This window comes from Meriones unguiculatus, chromosome 5 (assembly GCF_030254825.1).
Source record: "Meriones unguiculatus strain TT.TT164.6M chromosome 5, Bangor_MerUng_6.1, whole genome shotgun sequence".
NCBI classification, from domain to species: Eukaryota; Metazoa; Chordata; class Mammalia; order Rodentia; family Muridae; genus Meriones; species Meriones unguiculatus.
In genome coordinates this window covers 43,617,840-43,643,445 of record NC_083353.1, presented here as the reverse complement: position 1 = coordinate 43,643,445, position 25,606 = coordinate 43,617,840, and the positions used below count along the sequence as shown (strand labels likewise).

Below are 25,606 nucleotides of genomic sequence, written 5' to 3'. Positions count from 1 at the left end.
ACCATTGCCCATAGTTCTTCAGGAGACAAGACCAAGCCCCTATACAAGGAACAGTGCCCCACCAAAGATAACTGCCCTTCGCCTGAAATCCTGGTTCCTCTCCCTGTGCCTGGCTGTGTGGGGCTTTCTACCACTCACCTGCCTGGGTCTCTTGAGGGATCTGGGTGTTGAACTTCACTATGCAATGAGGGCAACCTGACCTCCCAGTGTGCTCCAGGCCCAGGTAGCCTTGGTGTCACAAAAGGTCTTTGTCCTGCCTTAGCTGTTGGGGCCATGTGCCTCTGTGGTCTGAGCAGGCTGTTGTGCCCCCAGGTGCAGGCCAACGTGGAGAAGTCACTGACACTGTTCGGACAGCTGCTGACCAAGAAGCACTTCCTGCTCACCTTCATCCGTACGCTGGAGGCCCAGCGTAGCTTCTCCATGCGTGACCGTGGAAATGTGGCCTCACTCATCATGACAGCCCTGCAGGGTGAGATGGAGTATGCCACGGGTGTGCTTAAGCAGTTACTGTCTGACCTCATTGAGAAGAACCTGGAAAGCAAGAACCACCCCAAGCTGCTGTTGCGGAGGTACAAGGAGGGGAGCCTGGCCTATAGATGGGGTCGCCATGGGAATTGTGAGGACCTTTGCTTGCGGGGTGGGGGACGTGGCTCCACTCTCTCACGTGTTGCTCTTTCCACAGGACTGAATCAGTGGCAGAGAAAATGCTGACTAACTGGTTTACCTTCCTTTTGTATAAGTTCCTCAAGGTAGGTGGCTCTGTGTCAGGCCAGCTAGGACTCAGAGACCCAGTGAAGGGGGGGAAGGAGTGGAGTGGGGTGGAAGCCAAATGTCAAAGGAGATACAAAGGCCAGGTCTCAGGTGTGACTGTCCCAACCCAGCAACCCAGACTCCTTGCTCCTGGCTGTTTCCTGTGCTGATTTGTGCCCCCTACAGAGGGAGGGATAGAAGCTTAGATCTCCAGCTGCCAGGCTCAAGAGGAGGATTGCACCTGGACTAGCTTCTGAGGGCCCGACATCAGCCCTGTGCCTTTGTGCAGTCCATGGTGGGGTGTGAGTTCATCCTGGGCTTCTGGCTCTCCAGAGCCCCAGCAGGTGCCAGGGTGGGCTGGTGGGTTCATCTGTCACCTGTACTTTGGAGACTCAAGTTCCAGGAAGTTCTCTGGCTTCCTCTGACCTCAGAGCCAATGGGATGCGAATCACAGCAGTGACAATGGGTTCCCCAGAGAGTACAACCTGCGCACGACAGCCCTAGCCAGTGCTCTGGATTCAGTGACAGCGGGGCAGCGGGGCGGGGATGGGACTGGTGCTGTCTGTGCCAGCCCCTGGGCAGTCCTCACAAGGAGGCTGCTGCTGAGCTCTGACTGGCTGGCCCAGAAGTGGAGCGCATGCGTCTGCTCAGAGCAGATCCCTGGTGGGATGCCTTTGCTTGATGGGAAGAGAGCCAGCAGGTAGGAAATGGCAGGAAGAGACAGGAGTGGTTGTGAGGAGTAAGCCAGAAGGGCTGGGGGACCAGAGATGAAGAAAAGTGACTTGGATGGCACTGGGATAGCTGGGGAGAAGGGGGTCTGTGTGCACAGCAGCCCCCATGAGAGCTAATGGGCACATCTCCTGTGAAAGTGCTGCCGTGTGGACAGCTATTTACATGCTCATTAAAGCAGGCTCTGCGAACCAGAAGAAGCAAGGCTGGGCACGGGCTAAGGCAGTCCAGCAGCTGTGCTCATTCTGGGCCTTGACACGTGCTGACCCCATTTGATCCTCATTCTCCACACTGAGGAGCGAGTGCAGTTCACCCCGTTGGGCCTCAGATCCTGAGCCAGCTCTGGAGTGTCTAGTGCTACCATGTGGGGAGGCAGGCTGCCTCTGGAAGCTGGCACAGCTAGCTCTGCACCTGTTACTGTGGGACAGAGGGAGTGGAACCCGTCAGACATCTGGGACAGCCTCAACGAGGGGCCTTGGTGTCTCGGAGAAGTCAGTGTTGATGGAATGGTGATGGGGGTGGGGAGCAAGGCAACTGAGGGAGCAGCAAGGAGGAAGAAGTAGAGCTTCAGGGAAACGAGTGGGCCACCTGCCCCAGGTCTACTCTTCGGCCCTGGGCAGGGAGCTTGGGGGTCTCCTGTCAGCTCTGGTTCTTGTGTGGCCTTTTTTACTGTACAGTGGAAACAGGCACTTCACATACCCAAGGCCAGGCCACAGGAGGTGGTGCTGGAGCCTTCCTCCTCCTGGAGAGAGAGCATCCTCCCACCCCAGGAGTGAGCCCAGATTGGCCTGGGCCTGTTCCATCTCTATCTGTGGCCACTGAGCCACTGGGCCTCTTGATAAGCATTTGCTTTCTAGTGCTGAGAGAGGATACACTTCAGTGCCTGCCTTCCCTGAGCTGGCCACCAGACCCTCCTCCTGGCCATAGTTGTGCCTTTTCTGGAGTCTAAGGCTTGAGTCACATAAGACATGTTCCTCCATGGCTCAATGGTTGGTCTCTTTTTAACATGCCATCAGACTTTTAAAAACGTTGTGCTGGATTGAAATATACACAGTAGAGTTAACTACCTTCTAAGCTTTTTAAAAATTACCTTTTTATTTACTGTGTGGACGTATGCCACAGTGCACTTACAGAAGTCAGGGGGCAACTTAGGGGGTTGCCTCTCCTCTCGCCACGTGGGTCCCCGGGATCAGACTCAGGTTGGCAGGGTTGGCAGCGGGTTCCTTTACCACTGAGTCATCTCACAAACCCATATTATTTGAGGCAAGGCCTCTCTAGATAGCCCAGGCTGGCCTCAAATGCATGACCTTCGTTCTTCAGCCTCCAGAATGTCTAGTGTACAGGTCACTGAAGTTACTACAGCTGTAAAGCACAGCCCTCACAACCGTCATCTACAGCACTGTCCTATAAAACTGAATGAAATCTATCTTCATGAAACACACCTTGTTCCTCTCCCACCCTCCGCTGCCCCATCTTTGTAGTTTCTGCCTCTGCATTAGACTGCTGTGGGGATGCTCCTCTAAACAGAATCCTCCATCATACCTTTGCGCTGCCGTCTGGGTTCGCCCAGGTCTGTGACTGGCAGATCCACGTGTTGGCAGATGCCTGTGGTCTGTGTGTTTCTTGCACTGCTGCTCTGCTTTCCTTTGGGTGAGTTGCTTGTGGTCAGCTACAGTCCGTAGTGAGCAGTGGACAGCTTAGAGAAATGCAGGTGTATTAAGCCATGAGCCACTCTGAAAAGCATGATCTGTCCCCTCCCAGACAAGAACTGCCCCCTCTGGCCCGCATAGCCAGCCACATACCCAGCTCACTTTGACTGGGGAGGATGGAAGGGAAAGCAGAATGCGTGGGGTTTAGTCTAAGGCCTCATGAGTCTGCACGTGGGCAGGTCTGAGCCCATCCCCCACCCCACAGATACAGGTAACTAGAATGCATGCTCAAGGTAGTTGCTCTGCTTACCTGTTACTACACTGTCGATAGCACCTCTGAGGTAAAGGGGCAGGGCCCTGGCTCTGGTGATCACAACCATACTAGGCAGGTTCCTGAATTAAAGCAAAGGTCTACAGGTAAAGGAACAGGTTTTGTTACATTTTTTCTTGAGTTCTGGCTGCACTGTCATTGTTAGTCTGCAGCTCTGGCTTGAGTATCTCACACACAGACACACACACACACACAGGCACACACGCCACAGCCTCCTGAGCTTCAGGTAGCCACGCCCATCCTGAGTGCTTTTCACCATGGGTCCAGCTGCTGCACCTCGCTCCTCAGGGCTTCGTTGTCATACTTCACTCCCTCCTACCTCCACCCCAGGTCAGGTTAGGCCCACATTTTCAGGGACTCTGGCACACAGAATTTGCCCTCTTGGCAGCTGCCCTATGTTCCACCGTGTGACCACTGTGTCGTCACTTTCACTGTCCTCTGTCGCATTGGCAGACACTTACGGGAATCTGAACTCTTCCCCAACGCTTCTGGTGGAGCTGTCTGCTGTGGGCTTCCGGAGTGAGCACAGGTGACCAGGCACGCTCATTTGCAGCCTAAGATGTGCCGATTGCCAGAATCTTTCCAGGCTCGGGTGCTATGACACCGGCACCGCCAGACAGCGTGCTGCTGTGGCTGGCACTTGCTCAACAAGTTAAACATCTTGCTCAGCTAGCTACTTTCATCTTCACATCTGCGTGTTTTCTAGGTTTTTTTCTTTTTCTAATATGGTAAGTTTTGTTGTTTTAAGTACCAACATTCCATCATTTGCAGCTTTTCTGCTAGAGGTGAAGTGTATGGCATGAGCTAGGGATCTGCGTTGACTTCCCTTGCAGATGGGAAAGCTGCTACCCTGCCCCATTTACTGACCTACACTCCTCCTCTGTTGTCTCTCTATGTGAAAGGACCATTCTCTGTACCTTCTTGGCAGAGTGGAGAGGAAGCCGAGGCCCTACGTTCTCCCTGTCATGGGACAGGGAAATGAGGCCCAGAGAGAGGAAAGCCTTGGGCTTAGGACAGCTTCATCCTGGGCCCACCTCCTTTCTGGGCTCTCATCTCTGGTTGCTCTTTCATGGTCTTGGCAGGCCTGGAAGAAGTGATGGTCCAGGCTGGTAGGGGCACGGCTACCTTCTGAGTCTCTCCTGGCCAAATCTGAGCTTTCTCTGAGAGGCCCTGGCTTTCCTGGGCAGATGTGTTAGGGTTGGGTGGGTCTGCATTCAAGTCTTTGGGCACTAGCCAGCCTCCTCAGATCTGCTTAGGAACCCAAGGGCAGACATCTAATCTGGGGAAACCTTATGAGGTAGTATTTGCAGAAAGAGGCAGCTATTGATGGCTCTGAGTCCCAACTTGCTCCCCCTCCCTCCTCCTTACTGGCTGACTTAATGAAGCCAAGTTTGCAAATGAAACATAATTTCAAAGACAGGAGTGTTGTCGGAAGGTCTCGGGATGATCTATGCTCCCGGCAGTTCCTTAGCAGCTGTCTCTTTAATTGCCTCAGATGCTAACAAGGGGCTAGAGCATCTGGGTACAGGAGCAGAGTCACCATGGGCTTGCCAGGGGCCCACCTGGGCCAGCCTCAGCCAGTGGCCACAGTGAGGAGTGACACCAGCAGTCAGGGGCGGGCCTTCAGGGCCATGGGACCGGCCTACGCTCCAGCCAGCTGCTTCCCTCACCTTGCTGAGTAATGTGATAGGTTTTCCTTCGCCAGCTCACTCATCAGTGGCTGCCTCCCCTGCACTGCTGGGGCTCTCAAAGCTGACTGCCTCAATCCAGGATCTGGGAGGACATAAGGGAAGGATAGAGGCAGGGGCAAAGGCTGCAGTTCAGGGAGCCAGATGACAGGTAGCTGGAGGCAAAGATAGTGCAGGCCCTCACCAAGTGCCTAGAGGCCACCCTGCCTGCCCCCATTTCTCCTTGGCACCAGGCTGTGGGTTCCTTTGCCCCTTGTTGATGGAGAGCCTCAGGAGTCAGCATGTTTGTGCTGGTGATCATAGTGAAAACATGGTCTTGGTGATTCTGAACTTCTGGCTAGGCGGGTTCCTGGACATCCAGCAGGTCATGGTCACACCTGGCGTACAGCAAGGGCAGGGTTCACCTTGGAGACTGCAGGCCTGAGTCCACCTGCCGTAGTCTTCCTGCATGCTCATATTGTGCACTGACCCTTATCCTGTACCCACTACACTTACAGTACTATCAAGGATTTCTGTGTCCACGGTGTAAGGACACTGGGGCTGTCGCTCACTAGATTTCCTCACCTGGTGCTGGCTCCAGAGACAGGCTTGCCTCCTAAGAGGAGATGGAGCTATCAGAAGCAGCTAGATAGCCCTTAAAAGGCTGTCTAGGCCCTGGCCCAATCTCACACTCTACCACCCACACAGGAGTGTGCTGGGGAGCCCCTCTTCATGCTGTACTGTGCCATCAAGCAGCAAATGGAGAAGGGTCCCATTGATGCCATCACAGGGGAGGCCCGCTACTCTCTGAGCGAGGACAAGCTCATTCGGCAGCAGATTGACTACAAGACCCTGGTGAGCCCCCAGTCCTGGGTCCTCCCTTTCTAGTGACACTGAATTGAGTGAGCAGGGATGGCAGAAGTGCGGAGTAGGGCTGACGCCACCATACCACCTCCCTCACACACAGACCCTGAACTGTGTGAACCCTGAGAACGAGAACGCGCCTGAGGTTCCTGTGAAGGGGCTGAACTGCGACACTGTGACGCAGGTCAAGGAGAAGCTACTGGATGCTGTGTACAAGGGTGTGCCTTACTCACAGCGGCCCAAGGCTGGGGACATGGACCTGGGTGAGTGGCGGGCAAGTGTCCCTGTGTGTGCTGGTTAGAGGCTAGGCCCCTAGCGGCCCCCCTGTCCTGATGGTAGGAGATGCCTACTGGAAGACATCCAGCAGATAGTCTGCAATGGAGGTGACAGAGCCTGCAGGCCAGGGTAGAGTGATGGAGACCTGAGGAGAAGAGGTAGACCATTAGTTTGATATTTTGTGGGAAGCCAAGCCAGGGCTGTCAGGGCTGAGGGAACAAGCCTTTGTATTGGGGGAAGTTGAAAGAGGTGTGACACAGCTCTGGGATCCTGTGGCAGGTGTGTCTGGAAGGCTGGGCCTGGAACCTAGGTAAAAGCAGGGCCTACCTCTTGGGTTCATCCAGACAGCAGATAAAAGGCTAGCTCCTTGGACAGACTGTGCCACCACTGAGCTAGTGAATGGAGCACACATTGGTGGAGCCTCAGGTTCTGACTCTATCCCAGGCAGAGCAAGCTACTCCCTGCCTTTGTGTCTTACCCCACTCTTGTTCTGTGTGCAGGCAGAATGAGGAGCTTGGCTAGGAGAGAGGGAGGGAAGAAGGGAGGGCCCATAATACTCTATTCCTGCAGAGTGGCGCCAGGGCCGCATGGCACGCATCATCCTTCAGGACGAGGATGTCACCACCAAAATTGACAACGACTGGAAGAGGCTGAACACACTGGCTCACTATCAGGTGATCCTGCCATCCAGGGACCAGGCCACCCAACTCTGGCCACTGTGTGGGCGTTCCTTCTTTTAAACTGGAACATGCCCAACCAGGTGTGGACTGTGCCATGCCCAAGAGATTATCTGCCCTGGAACCATCCCAGTGGAGATTCAGAGTGGTGGCATGATTCGCCTCCAGGGGCAGAACCTGGGGTGTCATTAGGTCCCCAGGTTGGGCAGGATATCTTAGTGGCACCCTGGGAACTTGTATCCTTGATGTCTGCCCACAGGTGACAGATGGGTCATCGGTGGCACTAGTACCCAAGCAGACATCTGCCTACAACATTTCCAACTCCTCCACCTTCACTAAGTCTCTCAGCAGATACGGTGAGGGGCCTGCAGGGTTGCAAGCAGGCAGTGAGTGGGTGTGGACCTGGATGGGATGCCCTTCTTCTAGTGCTCTGCCATAGTATGTTGGATGCCAGGACTCAGCGGACATGGCTGTGGCATGTGACTGGGCTCTTGGCCTTCCCTTCAGTTCTGAAGCAGCACCTCTTCCCATAGCCTGTAACCAAGCAACCTCATGTTGCTCAAGTAGCCACAGTGGCCTTCTCCAACATACCTAGGAGGAACCTTGGTGCCCCAGATTCTGAGGGAAAACTGGCTGGGGTGGGGCAGGGTCTGGCCATGGGCGAGGGTCACAGCCCTGCCAGCTGACAGGCTATTCCCGCAGAGAGCATGCTGCGTACAGCCAGTAGCCCCGACAGCCTACGCTCACGAACACCCATGATCACGCCAGACCTGGAAAGTGGAACAAAGCTGTGGCACCTGGTGAAGAACCATGACCACCTGGACCAGCGCGAGGGTGACCGAGGCAGCAAGATGGTCTCTGAGATCTACCTGACAAGGCTGTTGGCCACCAAGGTAGGTGGATGGAAGAAACAGGGCCAAATCCAGAGTTCCTATCTACACACCTGTCCGGGTCATCCTAGGAGGTTGGTGCCCTGGACAGCCCTGAAGCTCAGTATCTTGATCTGCAGGGAACACTGCAGAAGTTCGTGGATGACCTGTTTGAGACCATCTTCAGCACAGCGCACCGAGGCTCGGCCCTGCCTCTGGCCATCAAGTACATGTTTGACTTCTTGGATGAGCAGGCTGACAAGCACCAGATCCACGACTCTGATGTGCGCCATACCTGGAAGAGCAATTGGTGCGACTACCACAAGGGTGGGGCTGCCAGGGGCAAGGCATAGTGGGCTGAGCCCTACAGTGCCAAGATCTCCCTGGGCCTTCCCAGTTTCCAGCCCTGGATTCTGCCACAACCCTACTATTCTAGCCCGTAGGAATTCCCTGGATGAGGGGCTGCCATGTAAGAAACAGAGCTTGGTGGGCCAGAGCCAATTGATAATGTGGAGGAAGTGATATTCGTAGTACAAGCCTGTGCTCAGTGATACGTGGCGATGGCATTTGGGGATAGAGATGGCTCTAAAAGGAGCCAGCAGGCTCCACCCCTATATGTGGCCCTCCCACCCCCATAGCCTACTTTAGAGGAGGGCCACTTGGACTAAAGACTGGTCAGTTGACTTTCCCCCCAGCAGTGTTAGACACTGTATCACCAGGCCCTCACTGTACATACCCAGAGGGTGACTTCATGTCCATACCTCTCTGTTAACTCCTAACTTCCTGGAGTTGTGCTCTGACCTCCAAGTTGACTTGGCCATCAGCCTCACATCTCACGTCTCTCAGCCTATTTGTGCTGGATGGTCCTGGCCTCAGCCCAGAACCTGTATCCTTCCCTCTCTCTCAAGATTCCTCTTGGCTTTTATTGCTTCCCTCCAAGGTGGTGGGAGCCTAAGTCCCTGCTCCATCTGTGCTGCCTGTCAGGGGTCCCAGCAAGGGAGGAACTGCTGTGAGGCAGCACTGGCCAGGAGTACTCTGCTGCACAAAATCTTCTAGATTTATTCTAGAACATCTGCCTCAGCCATGTGGGGTTATCAGGCTTTGGGCACATGACTGTAGTCTCCAGCAAGTTATTTAGTTTCTGTTTGAACAGCATGTGTTATAATTGTGTACTTGGCCAAGGTCATCTGAGACCTTGTAGGGCAGAGAGGGTAGGTATTAAGGCACATGTCTTTGGCCTGAAACTGAGCACAGGAGTAGGGCATAAGCCAGTGTGCAGGCCTCAGGGATGTACATAAGCTGGACATAAGCTGGACATGTGGAATGATGCTCTTGGAGGCACCAGGTTGTGGGCAGCATGTCCTGTCTGGCTAGTGGGGTGAGAGGCCTGTCCCACTTGCGCACTCTCCTAGCTGTTGTCCAGAAAGGGAGTGGGGTGCAGAGCAGCCCTCCTGAGCACTCTTGGGCCTGCTTGTCCACAGCCTGCCCCTGCGCTTCTGGGTGAATGTGATCAAGAACCCGCAGTTTGTGTTCGATATCCACAAGAACAGCATCACAGATGCCTGCCTGTCGGTGGTGGCCCAGACCTTCATGGACTCCTGCTCTACATCAGAGCACAAGCTGGGCAAAGACTCGCCCTCCAACAAGTTGCTCTACGCCAAGGACATCCCCAACTACAAGAGCTGGGTTGAAAGGTGGGTGGCCAGTAGGAGTCATGCAGACTGGGGCCACAGGTTGGGGGGGTAGGCCCTGTGACCCCACCCATGCCAACCCTGCCACCTGCTGTTAGGTACTATGCTGACATTGCCAAGATGCCTGCCATCAGTGACCAAGACATGAGCGCCTACCTGGCAGAGCAGTCCCGGCTGCATCTCAGCCAGTTCAACAGCATGAGTGCCCTGCACGAGATCTACTCCTACATTGCCAAGTACAAGGATGAGGTACGTCCCCTCTCCCCTACCCCAGCTCCACCTGCATCTCAGAATTCTCTCAATACTTCCTTTCTTCACCTGACCACCTGACCGCCCTGGGACAGTAAGGAAATCAGAGATTCTGGGCACACCGAAGGGTCTCTGGGGCAGGAGGGGGGACAGGGTGACAATGTCTTCCTGGAGTGAACAGCTGTGGGCTATTACTGCACTGCATGATATCTCTGGGGCTGGGCATGGGCTGTCAGTGTCTTCTGACTTGGAGTAGGACTGCAGGAAGCTCCTTGTTCTTTGCCAAGGAACAGGTCTCCTTACTCATCTCTCTGGGGTGACCTGACTCTGGGCTGGAGCTTATGGGTGCAGATAGCTCAGTCCTGAGCATGCGTGGGCAGTGCCAAGATGACAGTGAGGTGGAGTGGGCCTGGCTGGCCAAGATCCATGGAGTCCACATGGAAGAGGGTCTGCCCAGAAACGGACAGAAGATGTCCACAGGTCAGAGTGACCTGGGTGTGGAGGCTTTGAACTTGGCTTGTGTCCCTGAGTCAGATGGATTGTTATAGGATACTGAGCCTCGGCTCCCGTAGACTGAGGTGTGGGAGTCAGGTGGCTGCAGGGAGGGGTGTGATACTCAAGAGCATATGAAACCCAGCGACAGGAGAGATCAGTGACCATGCCCATCAGAAGGCAGGGAGTGGAGCTCTGCTATAGAAGGCACACAGAAGCCTGAAAGGGGTGGGGCAGGAGAGGCGAAAGCCAGAGCCTGTTGATTTAGGAGATGAGGTGAAAGTGATGATCTTGGGGTGCAGCCTAAATGCTGTATTACTCTGGAGCAGAACTATTTTCACAGCTAGAAACCAGTAGAGTCAGGTCTTGAATGACTGCTCCCAAAATCCTCCAAGGCACACTACTGGGGACATGTCACATGTGATAGCCATGCAGATTCCCTGAGAGCTTCTAGACCATGTCGGGATAGCCAAACCTAATGCTATCCCACCCCACCCCCTGGCCCCCACAGATTCTGGTGGCACTGGAAAAAGATGAGCAGGCTCGAAGGCAGCGGCTTCGGAGCAAACTGGAGCAGGTGGTGGACACAATGGCCCTGAGCAGCTGAACCCTGGAAGTGACTACCCAGCAGGAGGCAGAGCAGGAGGGCAGCAGAGGAGGACCCAGGAGACAGCCCTTGGCCCACCTGTACCAAGTGCCAGGTGTGGGGCTGCAGTTGGGTCCTGGCCCTCGCCTTTCTCTCCCTGCCATGCAGGGCCGATTTTCATCGCTGTGGATGTGAGGGTTCCTGCTGAGCCACCTCTGTGCCTAGGGCTTGCAGCCTTGGGGCAAGGATTGCACCACGTGGCTGGTCCTGCCCAGGGATATTTGCTGCTTGGCAAGAGCTGCTGGTGGCCTTCCTGGGAGAGAGGTGGCCTCTGAGGGGCCGAGATAGAAGGCCAGGCCCTCCAGAGGGAGGACAACAGGACAAGGGTCTGGACCAATTTGCAGTTCCTGGCTTCTCCAGATGCTACCAGCAGGCAGAGTCTGAGGGAAAGGTGAGATACCCAGGGCTGGTCCAAAAGAGCCACAGCCTGGGGCTGTCCCACCAGCCTCTACTCTAGCACACCATGCTTGCCACCACCCTCAGATTCACCGCGTGCTCTGCGCGGCCAAGGCTGGAGTGCCACATCCTTCTGCTGGGGAGAGGCCCCACTCCCCTCCTATGGAGGGCTGCAGACCCCACTCCCAAGTGACATGCGGACAGCGGCTAGGTGATCCCCTCTCTGTCCTCAGGGCTGTGCCTCTGGGAGCCTCCGGGCCTGGGGCTCTATTCAGAGTGCATGTTCCCATTATTTATTCCCCTCCTCCTGCTCCTGGCTCAGCCCACCATGGAGATCAGGAGGATAGCAGACCACCATTCCTTCATCCTCTCTCCTCCCTGCCCCTGACACTCACCGTGGCTTCCAGTCTGGCATCTCAGCAGTGTCCTGGCCCCTCCACAGTGAGACATCTGGGTACTGCTTTTAAGGGAACAAGAAATCCTGCTGCATTCTGCCTTGGGGGTGGGGGTCACTTCTGCCACCCAGCTGGCCGTGGGCAGTGACCCAAGGGACCGGAAGTCAGCTGTGTCTACCTTTGCCCTCAAGGAGCAACAACACATTTTTAATGGACCCTGTACATATATATGTATGTGTATATATATATATGTGTGTGTGGCCCTGGCCCCAGTGGGGTGCTGTACAGTTACTTGAGGGAGGAGACACAGGAAGGCAGTTCAGGAGGAACCCAGGTGGAAGAGAGCAAAGCCAAGGGCCCTGGAGCTGCCATCTGATGTGGCCTCTGCTTCCCACAGATGGAAGAAGCCGCTGCTCGAGATTTGTGGTGCCCCGAGCTTTGGGTGCAGAGGCTGTGGACCTGCATGACTGTGCTAGCGTTTAGTCTGAGTTGATCTTTTCAAATTGCAAGTGTTGAATACTAGAGGTGGTTAGACCCTTTTTTATTTTTATTTTTTAATTAATTAGTCATTGGGAAAGCAAGCGAGCGGCCTATCCCCTTTTCGAGTTCACTTTTTCGATGGTACTAAAGATTATAATGGATCTTAAGGGACAGCTATCTGTGGCCAGGCCCAGCCTCAGTGCTGGGGACAGCACACACCACGTCCATGGGCTGTTAGCCTCGTGGTCCTTCACACTCCAAGCTGGGGAGCCAGGTGGGACAGGGTGGAGGTCAGGTTAGAGCTGCACCTTTAGTCAGTATGGGGCTGCGCAAGGACTCAGGGAGCTCCTCCTCCATGGTTGTCAAGGGGCCGTGAGCTCTGGTGAGACCCCCACCTCGTCTGTGTGGCCCACTCCTTGGGCTGATATGGGGTCAGAGCCAAGGCTAGCCAGCCTGGATATAGCCGTTTCTCAGTAGCCCCTGTTGCCTGGGGTTTTACCCGTGGATATATCCCCTCCTTCTTCTGATGCCTCCGGGCTGTGCCTGGGTGGGAGCCTCAGTTTCCCCTAAAGTCTTCCCTGGATGTGGGCTTCAGATGGAAGCCCCCAGTTCTTCCAGCTCTGCCTGGACCACGCACAGCTTCTAGGCTCAATGCCTTCACTGTCCAGCCCCACTACCCTGACAAAGGCCCCCAGGCTCCCTCAGAATGGGACAACCTCACTCTACCCTACCAAGCCACCTCGTCCATGTGGGTGTCCGGTGGGTGGTGAGGTGGTCTGGAGCAGCTTCCCCAGGGCATCTGTTCGCAAGCACTTTAGCGTATCTGTTTACATGCGAGCTGCCCTAGCTGTTCTCGCCACACATCTCGGCACAGCCATCAGGGCCAGGCCTCACCTCCCTGCCACTCCTGGACTGGTGGTCTCTGACATCTGCTTGTCCTTGGTCTTCAAGAGCCATCCATCTCTGTGGTACCCTGCAAAGGGCTCCACTCCAGCCACAATATGGCTTGGGGTTGGAGCCTACTCTGCACTGGGTAGTGGATATTCAGGGCCACCCTGTAAGTCCTAGGGCCCAGGGAGGTGGCCAAGCACTACTCCAGCCATCCTGGCCCTAACACTCCTGGTACTGCCGTGCTGCCATGGGCCCCATCCCCAAAAGCCTAACTCCCTGCCTGGTCTTTCCCTGTGCACCCAGACTCAGAGTGCCTGGGCCCTTATAAGCTGGGCCTGGGTGCCTAGCCTCCACATACAACATGCCTTGGGCTGGCCTGTGCTTTCCAGCTGCCCCACCCTCTTATGGTTGGACAGCTGAATAAGGCAGTAGGGATGAGGGCCTGGATGTGTCCTCTAAAGGCACAGCATTGAGTTCTAGGCACAGGCCATCAACCTCTGTTGTTACAGAGGGTCCCCACCGCCACCCCCTACTCCAGTTCCCCCAGTTTGGATCTGGTGGCTCACATCGGTGCTACACAAGCTAGAGTAGATATATTTAGAGAGAGAGATATTTTTAAGGCGAAGCCCATGATTAGCTGTCCTTTAATGCCGCAGAACACTCCCCTCCCCCCACCCAAAAAAAAAAAAAAAAAAAACTGGTCATTTGAACGGTCTGAGTAGACCAGGCCTCGGCCATTGCTTCTCTGGAAGCGGCAGAGCCAATACGCTCAGCCATCAGATGTGTAAATATACGGCTATTTCCTATTTTACGGTTCTTCAGATTTAGTACTTGTAAATAAACACACATTAAGGAGAGATTAAACATTTTTGCTAAAGCTTGTGTCTCTGGGTCTTATTTTAGTGATGACCACAGAAATAGCTTAGCACATCCTCAGGGCAGCACGGGAGGGGTGGCACAGGCACCCTGGAGCTGCTGCCCTCTAGACTAGGGGCTTGATGTGAACACGCCTGGAAACCTGATAGACCCATGTGTCACATCAGTTTCATCTAATGCAGAAAGCACGAAGAGCGTACCCTATATCTGAACAGAGAAGGAACCTCAGTGGAAGCCTGTGTGGCAGGTCCATGCGGAGCCTTCATTAGGATCATACCCATCTATAAGGCCTGAGGCCCCGTTAGCCTGAAATGCAGATTCTGTGCCCAGGGTTTAGGGCAGGCCAGAAGTGCATGCATGACCCAGAGCCTTGGGTTCCTGAGTTGTGCACAAATGGTTGTGTTTCCCTAGTGCTTGGACAGGAGCTTCTCTTCACCATGGTCTTGCACTAAGGAGCCTGGGGTGGAACAGCCTGTATGTACACTCATTCACGGGTGTGTACACCCGTCACTGGGGTGACGGCTTCATAAATCTGCTGTGGCATGACTCGGCTCAGGTGCCCAGTCTTGTCCTTCTAAGCTTGGCAGAGTGTTGTGTGGAATTGGGTACAGGAGCACTGAAGGAGGCGGCTCTCGCTGGCTGTGGACACATAACTCCTCCTTACGAGCATCTTACGAGCTAGGACCCATGTCTGATGAGATGTGCTGTTATCCCACTGCACAAGGCCATGGAGTAGGCTTCTAAGGGGCCTGTGAGGTGAGACTGTCCTCAGAGACGGTCTGGGGAGCAGAGGTCCCAGGCCAGGCTGTCCCCCATGGGCTCTGAAGCAGCCTACCTGCCTCTGTCTCATTCCATTCTTTTCTGGGCTCTGATGGCATTCCATAAACCACAATCAGTGCTCCTCCAGTCCCAGCTGGTCTGTCCTGCCAGCCTGCTCAGTATTAAAAAAGAAAGGAAGGAAGAAAGAAAGAAAGCAACGTAATCACCATGAAATTGCATGGGAAACAGATTTAGCAAATGTGGTCTCATTTGGGGTGTGACATGGCCCGTTTCTGTCTCTTGAGCCCTCCCGACTTTCTGACACAATCAGCTCTTCCTCAATTACCCTCGTTAGGCTGCCAAGGGCTCCAGCCCTGCCATCCGGGAACGAGGCAACCTCTCAAAGCAGCAATCAGCGCCCCTGCACGGGGTGATCAAGCATGATTAGGGCAAGCAGGGTCTGATTGCCACACAGCTTAGAAAAGGTGGCAATCCATCCATGCAGGGCTGTGGTGGCTCTGAGCACACAGGATAGACACAGTGTCTGGGTGGCACTGGGTGGCACAGGCTCAAGGCCAGTCCTCAACTCTGGATCAAGAGGATGTTTTGCTGCATTTCCTTGCTGGGTCTCAGAGCAGCAATGGCTCCAGCAGAGGACAGAGCAGTAAGCTGGGATGAAAACCAGGCCAGAGGTATGAGGAAGATGTCTGCTGATAGACCCAGGTGCATGGAGGAAGTCTAGCTGAGGCTCAGAGGGCCATATCAGGAGCCAACCCAAACCAGCCAGGGACAGGAGCAGGCCTCGAGAAAGAATGGAGACCTGCCCATCATGTAGTCCCAGAGGAAGGAAGGGCCAATTGCAGAAGCAAGAGTGACCTAGGCAACAGGCCAATGTGAAGACCTAGGAGAGGCCTGTGTGAGGCAGGAGCCAGGACAGGCTGCCTGCAAAGGAATGGATCTACCAGTTCGTAGCTGACTTAGGTTTGCTCTTGGTGGGCTACAGGGCTAGGCTGAAGAGAGGCACCTGCAATAGCACAGCTACATCCACTGGGGGTGCTGTGTGGCAGACATCTCTGACAGGTGACTGTTCTAGTCTCTGATAACCCATGAGGGGACTGGCCACACCTGGCTAAGCATCTAGATCTCCTGGAGTGAGGTTCTAAGAGACTATAGCTTCTTCAAGCTATACCAGGCCCAAGAGACAGTATAGGGCAGATCTGGTCATGCCCAGGTCCTGGGGATGTTGTTTCTTCAGTGTGGTCCAGGCTAGCAGCAATCAGCCAAGGTTGGTTAATTTTAGAGCAGGCCAGGGGCAAAGGTGTGATACCTGTTCCAAGGGACCCAGGGTACTTAGGTGGGGCCTGAATTCATTCTTAGACTGCCATGGCTCCTGAAGCCCTTTTCTGTGGTGAGGTAGGTTCTACAGGGCAGTACCCAGGAATCCCCATACACTGGGAACATAGAGGAAAGCCTCCTTTTGAGAGCAGGCACCTGTAGTTACTACTTGCCCATTGGAGACTTGCCTGATGTTCACAGAAGGGGTCTGCTGGGAACCAGGCTTTCTGGCTGTGCTGGCTGTATCCAGCTCATAATCCACCCTAATAAACAACTGGGTATGTCCCCTAAAGGTGCTTTTCTGTTTGCAGCATGGTAGGGTAGATGAGAGTGGGGTAGTTGATTTTTCCAAAGGTGCAAGAGTTTACCTGGCTTCATCCTTGGCTAGATCCAGGTGATTCTATGAGGTCATAAGCACGTCATCTTTCTTCTCCTGTCTCCTGCATCTTTCCAGATCAGTCCCCTGGTGGCTGTTGGATTGCAGGGATGTGGCCCCTTTGGTCCAGGTGGGGATTTCATTTGCTATCCTCAGGGCAGTCTGTTTGAACCAATTAATCTGGCCCTGAGGAGATGCTCTGGTTGGCTGGACACAGACAGGCACACACTCAGAAGAATGGTCAACACATTTGGGCCTGAGTTTTGCAAATCATTCAGAGCTGTGCCCAGGCACAGGTCCTTCCTGGCCAGCACAATCCTAAACCCAACTCCTTTGGCATTGTGACATTCCCTCCTGGAGAGAAAGGGAAGTCTCCTAAGACGGGTAAAGCTCTAAGATCCCTGAAACCCTGTTCCCAAGGTCAAATAAGCAGGGACACTTTCTAAGAAAGAGACTTTCCAGTGGACTTGCCTGGATGTTGGGTAGGGAGCTCCAGGGGTGCAAATCCGGAGAGTGGTCAGCCAAGCTAGGTCAGGCTTTTCAGTGGGTCAGCTGCCACCGAGTCAGCCATGTTCTCACAAGCGACACTGATAAACTCAATGGTTCACTAAGTGAGACCTGGGAGGAATCATTTCTTTGGTCAGTCTTTGGTGCCCAGTTGAGATGATTACTTCTGCTATCTTGGAGTCTTGTCCCACCTTGCCTCCAAGAACGGAGGGAGCAGACGGAGGAGGGAATGGGGGGGAGGGGGACTTAAGTTGCCACTCAGGAGTGAAAATTCACGTAATAGGAGAGTGGAACTCTGAGACGCTCAGTGGCAGCAGGATACCAACCAAGAGAGGCTGCAGGAATTACAGCTTCATGTTAGCAGGCCTGAGGCTATGGCCCGGAGCCGTGTCAGCAGGCTTCCAGCTCCAGAGCTTCGAGGGCTTCAGGTGCCATCAGGCATGAAAGCCTCTGATGGATTGCCCCCCTTCAATTTTCAGGGCTGTCTTCCTTCTCCACAGAGGACCTGGAAACTTGGCTAGAGCCAGAATCTGGGCTCTGAAGCCTTCCTGTCTCTTTCACAGCATGCTGCAAGGAGATCGTGTCCAGAGGGTGGTAACTCTCCCATATATTGGCTGAATGTGCATGTATGCAAATAAGAAATAAAATGGGACCAATCAGGGAAGAGCTATCAAACCCAGAAGAGGAAAGCGAAAACTTAGCCAAAGTCTGAGGAATGCCCTATTCCCAGCCCTCCGCCCCCACCCCCATGTTTCAAAGGAAGCTGGAAAGGTGGGAATCTCCCTGCAGCCTTTCCTGTTTGGTGCTCTGCCAGCAGTTTGAGCTTGTTTAAGGACCCTGGGGTCTGGGAACTAGCCAGCCTGATCAAAAGCCAGAACTGTTCAGTTCTTTCTGGGGCCTTCCCAATATAGCCTGCTGCATTCCAGGGTTCTTGTGTGGGTTTTGCACCAGCCAGTGCGTGCATGCGTGTGTGTGGTCAGCTGAGAGGGAAGAAGGCACCTATCTGTCAGATGGTAGCAGAGGGGCCTCTTGTTTGTCCCTGAACCACTCCAGTCAAAGGTGGCTCCTGTCAAACATAGCCCACTCAGTTCTCTGGACTCTCCATTTCGAGAGGAGCTCCTACCTGCGGCATTATCTTCAATCAGGAGATGTTTGTTCACATCTTTGGACTAAAACAGAAACTGGGCTCATCTTATCCAGGGACCCTGGTTTCAGGGTCAGTCCATCATCATACCTGCAGGTTGGGTCTGGCTGCCATCCTTAGAGCTGTCGCCAGTCAAGCTCTGGCCTACTGTTTCTGCTTCCCTCTCCAGATCCCCTCATTTCCCAGGCTGCCCAGGAAGGTGTCCTGCTGTGGTCCCACGTCATGTCTGCATGATAGGGAACTTACCACGGGCAGTGGTGCCAGGCCCACACGACCTGAAGCCCAGAAGCCTGGGCTGGGACCTGGAAGACTCCACTGAGGAAATGAGACCTTCCTCCTACTTTTTGCCCATTGGTCAAGACTGAAAGGACCAGAGGAAAGACTCACAATTTTAGCTCAAGAAAGAGCTACACTGGCAAGATGGGCTCAGCCACTGAAGTCACTTATTGCCTAATCCAGTGACCTGACCCAAGTTCCACTCCTGGAACTCACATGTGGCCCCCCTCATAGAGAGGTAGATAGACAGATAGACAGACAGACAGACGGACGGACGGACGGACAGACAGACAGACAGACAGACAGATAGATAGATAGATAGATAGATGGATAGGTGACTTTAATATCATTTTAGACTCACATAAATGACTTACATGCACTCCTGTCCACTGATGCGGCAAGAGCGTGGCCAAGCCTGGCAGAAACACCAGGTTACTGCCTTACTGCACTTTGGCACTGGCCTTTACTGTCCAGTAGAATGGATGGACTTGGGCCCTAACCAGGGTTAGGTTGAGAGTCAAGGGAAAGCTTGTAAAAATAAATAAATAAGTCAAACAGGCTGACTTCCTGTTTGAAGCACCCTGGTGGTGGGTGTTACCCTGTAAGCTTCCTTGGGTGCCATGGGCAGAGAGGACCTCATGGAGAGAGGTCAGAAGGTGGGGCAGAGGTCAGGCAAGAGAGACCCTGTCTCCCCTGAGGTGAGGGAAAGAGATGGACAAGGTGATACTTCCCCGGGTGGACTGTGGCTCAGAGTTTGCTGCAGCCTATCAGGGCCCAGCAGTCTACCAGGAGCCTAGTGAAGGAGAAGGCTGCTGGGAGCTGAGGAACACATGGCTGACAGTCGGGGCTATTCAGGGCTCAGGGACAGAAAAGAGTTAATGACTCTATAGGGAGCCAAGACCAGGAAGCCCTTAGTGGGTGACGGTCCTGATGATGTCAAGGACTCCAAACCCTCAGACGTATGGGGTATCAGCAAAGCCATTACCCATGTGGGCCAGGCTCAAGAGGGATGGCAAAGCTCTCCTAGGGAGTCTGAGCAGGAGTGTTTAGGAGTGATTTTCAGTGTGTGCAAAGACTAGCAACAGCGACTTCCTCCTCCAGGATTCGTACAGTCCAGGACTGCTCCCTACAGACACCTGCAGAGACTAGCAGAACCCCTGCTGTCATGCTATACCTAATAAATTTGCTAAGGTAGCAGAATTTCACTGGATCCCAGCTGTACTGGACATATGTTCATCTTTCTATCCTTTCTCTCTCACTGCTCTTAGTTGGGGTTCCAGGACCCAAGCTGTATGGGACATGGCACCCAAGAGAACAGTCTATGCTCAACATCACACATAGTGACGTGCAAAGCTTAGCCTGCCCAGATGTACAAGGTGACATTTCCTCTGGAGCTGACGAGGGACCTGAGCTCTCTTTGCTACTGTCAGGAGACCCACGTGCTGTGCTGTGACCTTAAGGCATCTGGGGAAGAAGAAACAGAAGGGAACAACCATTCCTCTTGGGAAACTGATCTGAAACCAACACTTTTCAGAGCAGAGACTGTTAAGGAGGCATGTTGGAAAGCATGGGATTACGGCAGTTTTAAAGCCTGAGGTTTGACCCTGCCCCCCTTTGAGGCAATGGCAGAGAAGTCAGATGATTAGGAAACCGCATTGGCGAACCCATTTGAGCAGGGTGTGTACACTTAACTCTAGATGCCACGGGCTGAGGGCAGTGCAGGGTGTGAGACCCGGGGATCTCAATCCTCCCCCACTGAGGGCTGGCTACGTGTCTGGAACTCGCTCCATGCGGTGGGGTTCTCCGGGCACGCCACAGAGCCAGTTTTCTTCCTTGAAAGAAAGGTGGCAGGTTTGGTTTGGTTTTGCTTTGTAATAGGGGCAGAGTCTGCGAAGAGAGTTGGGGGGCCTCTTTGAGCCATCCAGCTATGAAGCTGATTCTAAGAGTTGAGACCCAAGACATGAGGCACCTACAGTGCCCCACGCAACGACTGGCTCCCACCTGCTTCTCACCCTCAATCGCCTCAGAAGCCTGATGGCTCTGCTAAAACTGGTCTGTAGAGCATGGCTGTCCCACCTGAGACGCAAATGACTGTCCATCCGCAGCCAGGCATGACACCTGGGCCTAGGTGTCTGCTCAGAGCTGATATGGCCAACTGTATCAGCTGATGATTAACTGAAGGCCCAACTGCAGCATGCTCAGACAGACACACAGACACCCAGAGACACACACTCACATTACATCACACACCTGGGACTGTCCCCTCAGGCTCTGCCCACAGGCCAGGGACCACTGCGACTCACTTGTGGACATGAACACAAAGGGCAAAACCAAGGCTTCATCCCATGGCGGGCTAATCCTGGATTAGGAAGCTGCCAGCACAGAGCCACTTGGTTCCAGCTCTCAGCATGCTGCTAAAGGCCCATTAAATCCTGCAGGCAGAGGCCCTCGAAGCTCGGGCAGGTGGTCATGACTTTGGAGCTCCTGCCAACTTCAAGCTCCCATTTCCCACAGTCACTGGCTCATAGCATCTCCGGGGGGGGGGGGGACAGAGATTTCCCTCACTCGATGGAGGATCCTCACCAGCCCATTGGGATTGGGAGGCGGGTGTCTGGGAACTGGGAAAAGCCTCCAGTCCTTGGCTGTGCCCCTGGGTTCTAGAAAGGACGTCACCACTCAGCCTGTGTGCACACTGGGGTGGGGTGGGGGAGACATTCCCAATCCAAACCCTTCTTCCATTCAACAACAGGACCTCAGTGCTTTGGGGAAATCACAAACCATTCACGAGCGGGGCTTCTCCCTGTGACACCAGCTGCCGCTGACTCTGCCCCGCTGGCGACTCTGGGTACAAACTCCATGTGGTCCTCCCATGCAAAAGTCACCATGGGCTTCAGGTTTTTGTTTCCCAAGCTGTATAAATGGCCGATTGCAGAAGTTTTTCTCTATGTTTTTTGCCCCACCTTGCTTTGTACTGCTCCTCTCATGTAGGCTGTGAGTCCCTCACACCCACCTCTGGTCATAGGTGACTTGACTTGGCCAATGAGGCATGGCAGAGATGCTGCCTCAATCTATCTTGGATTGAGTGGCTGGAGAACGTTGAGACCTTGCAAAGAGAAGCCAGCCACCTCAGCCATGGCCACCCAAGAAGTGCTGTGACCAGCTGTCTCCAAATATACACAGGAGAATCAGAAAGCCAAAAGACCAGTTAGAGACCCTGTGAGAAGTTAAGGCTATGAAGTGTCAACCCAGAGTTGCAGGAGGCTGAGCGCTGGGCCACCCGATGAGTGTCTGATTACAGGAAGTAAGGCTTTGGGGGCTTGTTTTTGCTTGAATTCACTTTTATCAGGACAGTGTTCTTTTTACTAACCCTTCAGTGCTTGTCAAACAGCACCAGCTGACAGTGTGCAGGCCTGGAGACTTCTGAGGCAGGAGAATGCCAGTATGGGACTCAGCCCTTGGGTGGTCTCCAGGAGCCACACATCCTGGGATTATAAGGTAAGCACCTCCCATATCCCTTCCAGGCCACACTGAAAATCCCATCTCATGATGGTAAACTGAAGGGACTAAAGGGACTGGTTTTTCTCTTCCTTCCTTCCTTCCTTCCTTCCTTCCTTCCTTCCTTCCTTCCTTCCTTCCTTCTTTCCTTCTTCCTTTTCTCTTCTTTATCCTTTCCTTCTCTTCCTTTTTCTCTTATGTTTAGAAGTTTGTCCTAAAGTAGCTAGAAGTCTCTCTAGCATGAGCTAAAGTCCGCCAGGCCTGACTAGTGGGTAATCCCGGGAGCCCAGATGTTCCTAGCCCTGGCTGTCAAGCCATGCCATTATGGAAGACTGAAGTCTGAAGGCCCCAGCCTGCCAGGGCATGTGCATCAGGTACTGGGGGAAGGCTGTCACTCTGAGTCACTGTGGGCTAAAGAGGCCTGCTGTGCTCTGGATTCTCCCTTTGTGGCTGGTGACCTCAGCTCCTTCTCATGTATATTGCTAGCTATCCACCAACGCACGACCTACCACCGTGCAGCCCAGACACAGAGTCAGATCACTGAGATTCCCAAACCTTCAGGAACCGCTTGCTCGGAGGCAGCTGAGCAAGGACACCCGACTCTGGGAGCCTCTGATTCCTCTCAGCAGTTATGTGGTGTGACACTGGCTATGCTCCTGGTAGTGGCTTTTCCTGTATTGTATGAGTTTTCCCAACCACCCCAGAGAGCTGTGAGTGCCCTGTCAATTTGAATGGCTTCTGTGGCTTGCGTTCATATCCCCTTCGGTTTCCAGGGCCTACTGGGCCCTGGAGTGAGAAGGGTATGCCTGCTGTGTGCTGTTGGTGTCCATCCTCTGAAGTGAAACAATCAATGCAGGGTCAAGGTGCAGCGATTGTGACCACGCTTAGGGGGAAATCAATGAGCTTCACATATGTTCCCAGGACAGCAGAATGGGTCCCTGTCTGTCAGCTGGGTCCTCTTCACCCAAGGTGACCAGGAGCACCCGTAGCTTGCTTTTCCTGCCTGCCAGGACTCTAGAACCCAGCATTTCCCTCTGTTTGCCCCCCCCCAGCATTTTCACCCTACCTACACAGAGTTCCGGAAACATCAAAGCAGGCAAAAGAGAATCTCCCAGTGTCATCCTCTGTCCTGAAATCAGTCTTTGCACATAGATCCTGTGGGCCCCTGCTCCCCTGCCTGCCCAGTGTGTGCTGAGTGCCCAGGGGCCCACACCAACTCATTATTTGGCACAGTCGTTCATGCATGTCTTAATTCTGGAAGATTGCTCCTGCTCTACCGGGGCCGGGTGTGCCCATACTTCAAGATTACAATGATGTCATCAGCTGAGTCTTCCTTTGGAACACCCAGTGATTTACTAACAGTGGGTGAGTCCTTGCTGCCATCTTCTCAGGGGCTAGCGGCCTGTCACTCTCCCAGGTCCACTTCTGTCATGAGGCCTTCAGGAAGGTCCAAGCTGCCTACTTAGTTCTCTTGTGCTATCCTTGGCTTGCGACCCCTCAGAAGGCCAGGACACATTACATGTGATGACATTGCTCAGCTGTGTTGGCCAAACACAGCCAGAGTCAGCCAGCTGCAGAGGCCAGAGCTTCCCGTGGTCGGCAGGGTGAGCAGTGATTCACATGGAACAGAGCATGCGGAAGGGCACTGTGGGAACACCCCAGCCCCACAGAGGTCTACATGTACAAAGTTATGTCTCAGGCCGGCTGCAGAGCCATCACGATTGGCATATCCAGCTGGGCCTTATCCCCTCAGAGCCTTCCCATGGCCACTGTGGCTGCTGCCACCACTGTTGGTTCTTTGGCTGATGGTTCCAGAGGAATGAGGGAAGTATGGCAGCAAGCAGTGGGCATGGTGGCCAGGGCAGGAAGCTGAGTGCTCACATCCGTAACGGTAAACACAAAGTAAAAAGAGCAAACAGGAAGCAGGGAGAGCCTAAGAATTCTCCAACTCCATCCCAGTGATGTAGTTCCTCCAGCCATATCGTACCTTCCAAACCTCCCGAAACAATGTTATCAACTGGGGATCAAGTGCTCAAATATCTGAGCCCATGGGGCCCTTTTCATTCCGACCACACCTTCTCGTCTCACACTGTTTCCCCTTTGGGTTGACCCCACCTGGAGGGCTGGCTTTGCTTTACTGTTACTCAAACACATCAGATAATGCACAAGTCTAATTTTGTTCTTGCCCATATTCCCTCCTGAAGCCTGTATGCCTTAGCTGGCTGTGCTGTAATCTTGGGTCTCCCTGATCTCAGCATCTTAGGACCTCCTCACCTGATCCCTATGTTCTGGTCTCAGGACCTGGGTTCTCCATGCTTCTCCTTCCTGGGATGTAGGAAGTAGTATGGGCCAGGCACATTTCCTAGGAGGCTCCTTGGTCAGTGTGCATGGTGGCCAGGCATTTGTGAGGCCTTCAGTGTCTCAAAATATTTTATTTTACATTTACATTTTAAAACAGTTTTCATTGATATAGCTGTTCTACAAATTGGCCTCAGACTCATTACAATCTTCCTGCTTCAGTCTCATCCTTTTATACTAGTTACTTTTCTTGCTGCAACCAAATATCTGACAAGAAGCAATTTAAAAAAAAAAGGGGGGGGTTATTTTTGCTCACAGTCTAAGAGCACAGTTCATCACGGTGGTGAAGCTATGGCAGCAGGATCCTGAGGCTACTCACTCACATCTGGGGGGATGAGGAAGGTGAACAAGGTAACTTTAAACCTCAAGGCCAACCCCAAAACAACCTACTTCCTCCACTCAGGCCCAGGCCCTGCCTTCTCATGGTTTCACTTCTCCCCAGACAGTGCTACCAGCAAGGAACAATGCAGCCTGACACAATTTCCAGAGCACTGGGGTTATACATATCAGCAACATATTATACTATAAGCCATTATAAGTACTCCATATATTAGCTACTCTATACCTTATGTAAGTGAATGCATATGTTATTATACATGACATTGAGGTGATTTGAAGCGTAAAGGAGGTTTGCATGGGTTATATGTAAATATGGCAGCATTTACTGTAAGGGACTTCAGTATGTGATGATCTTGGTGTGAACGATGTACGTGGGGTCAGTTTGGCTGGGTATAGAATTCTAGCTGGAAATTTGCATTTCTTCAGCAGTTGGCATTATTGCTTCATTGTCTTCTTCCTTAAGTCATACGCTATGTTGTTCTAGTTTCATTTCTAGCCCTGTACTAAAATACCCTGATGAAAAGCAACTTAGAGGAAAATAGGCTTCTCATTGTCTCCCCACTGTCATACTCCCCTCATGCCAAAGCCCTTGAGAGCAAGCCATCAGACAGTATTCCCCCAACAAAGACAACTGTAGTGTGCTGTGCTTATCTGTGTTTATGTTTCCTTTGTGCTGCTTTGGTCCTGTGAAGTCACAGGGAAGTGCTCCTCTAGAAGAGAATCCCTGCCACTTCAAGGACAGCCAGTGGCTTAGCGGCTCATTGATGAGATGCCTGCATAGGAGGTTTATCTTATATCTTTGTCTTTTGGGGGAAGCTTGATCTCACCATGTAGCACAGACTGGCCTCTAGCTTGCAGAAATTCCCTTGCCTCAGCTTCTCCAGGGCTGAGTAGTGGGATTACAGGCATGAGCTACCATACTCGGCTTGCCTCAGATTCAAAGACAGGGTCATAGACAGTCTGGGCAGCCCTGTCAGGAACCAACCCAGATTCCCTTCTTCCTCACACAGCACTCCTCTCCAGACTCTGAGCTTCAGCGTTCCTGTCTAGCCACCTAAGGCACAAGGGCTTCCTTCTCAGTGTGTTCTC

General features: G+C 53.4%; 1 protein-coding gene across 1 annotated transcript in view; it reads left to right on the top strand.

Moving 5' to 3' along the window:
- The window catches only part of Plxna1 (plexin A1), a 46,792-nt gene extending 32,863 nt beyond the window's left edge, over positions 1 to 13,929 (top strand). The window contains exons 22-32 of the mRNA XM_021646870.2: positions 313 to 569; positions 683 to 749; positions 5,835 to 5,981; positions 6,094 to 6,253; positions 6,837 to 6,940; positions 7,203 to 7,299; positions 7,646 to 7,836; positions 7,953 to 8,122; positions 9,294 to 9,506; positions 9,602 to 9,752; positions 10,756 to 13,929. Coding sequence (XP_021502545.1) covers positions 313 to 569; positions 683 to 749; positions 5,835 to 5,981; positions 6,094 to 6,253; positions 6,837 to 6,940; positions 7,203 to 7,299; positions 7,646 to 7,836; positions 7,953 to 8,122; positions 9,294 to 9,506; positions 9,602 to 9,752; positions 10,756 to 10,851 — 1,653 coding nt within the window. The 3' untranslated portion in view covers positions 10,852 to 13,929. The remainder of the gene's footprint in view (positions 1 to 312; positions 570 to 682; positions 750 to 5,834; positions 5,982 to 6,093; positions 6,254 to 6,836; positions 6,941 to 7,202; positions 7,300 to 7,645; positions 7,837 to 7,952; positions 8,123 to 9,293; positions 9,507 to 9,601; positions 9,753 to 10,755) is intronic.
- The last annotated feature ends 11,677 nt before the right edge of the window (positions 13,930 to 25,606 follow it).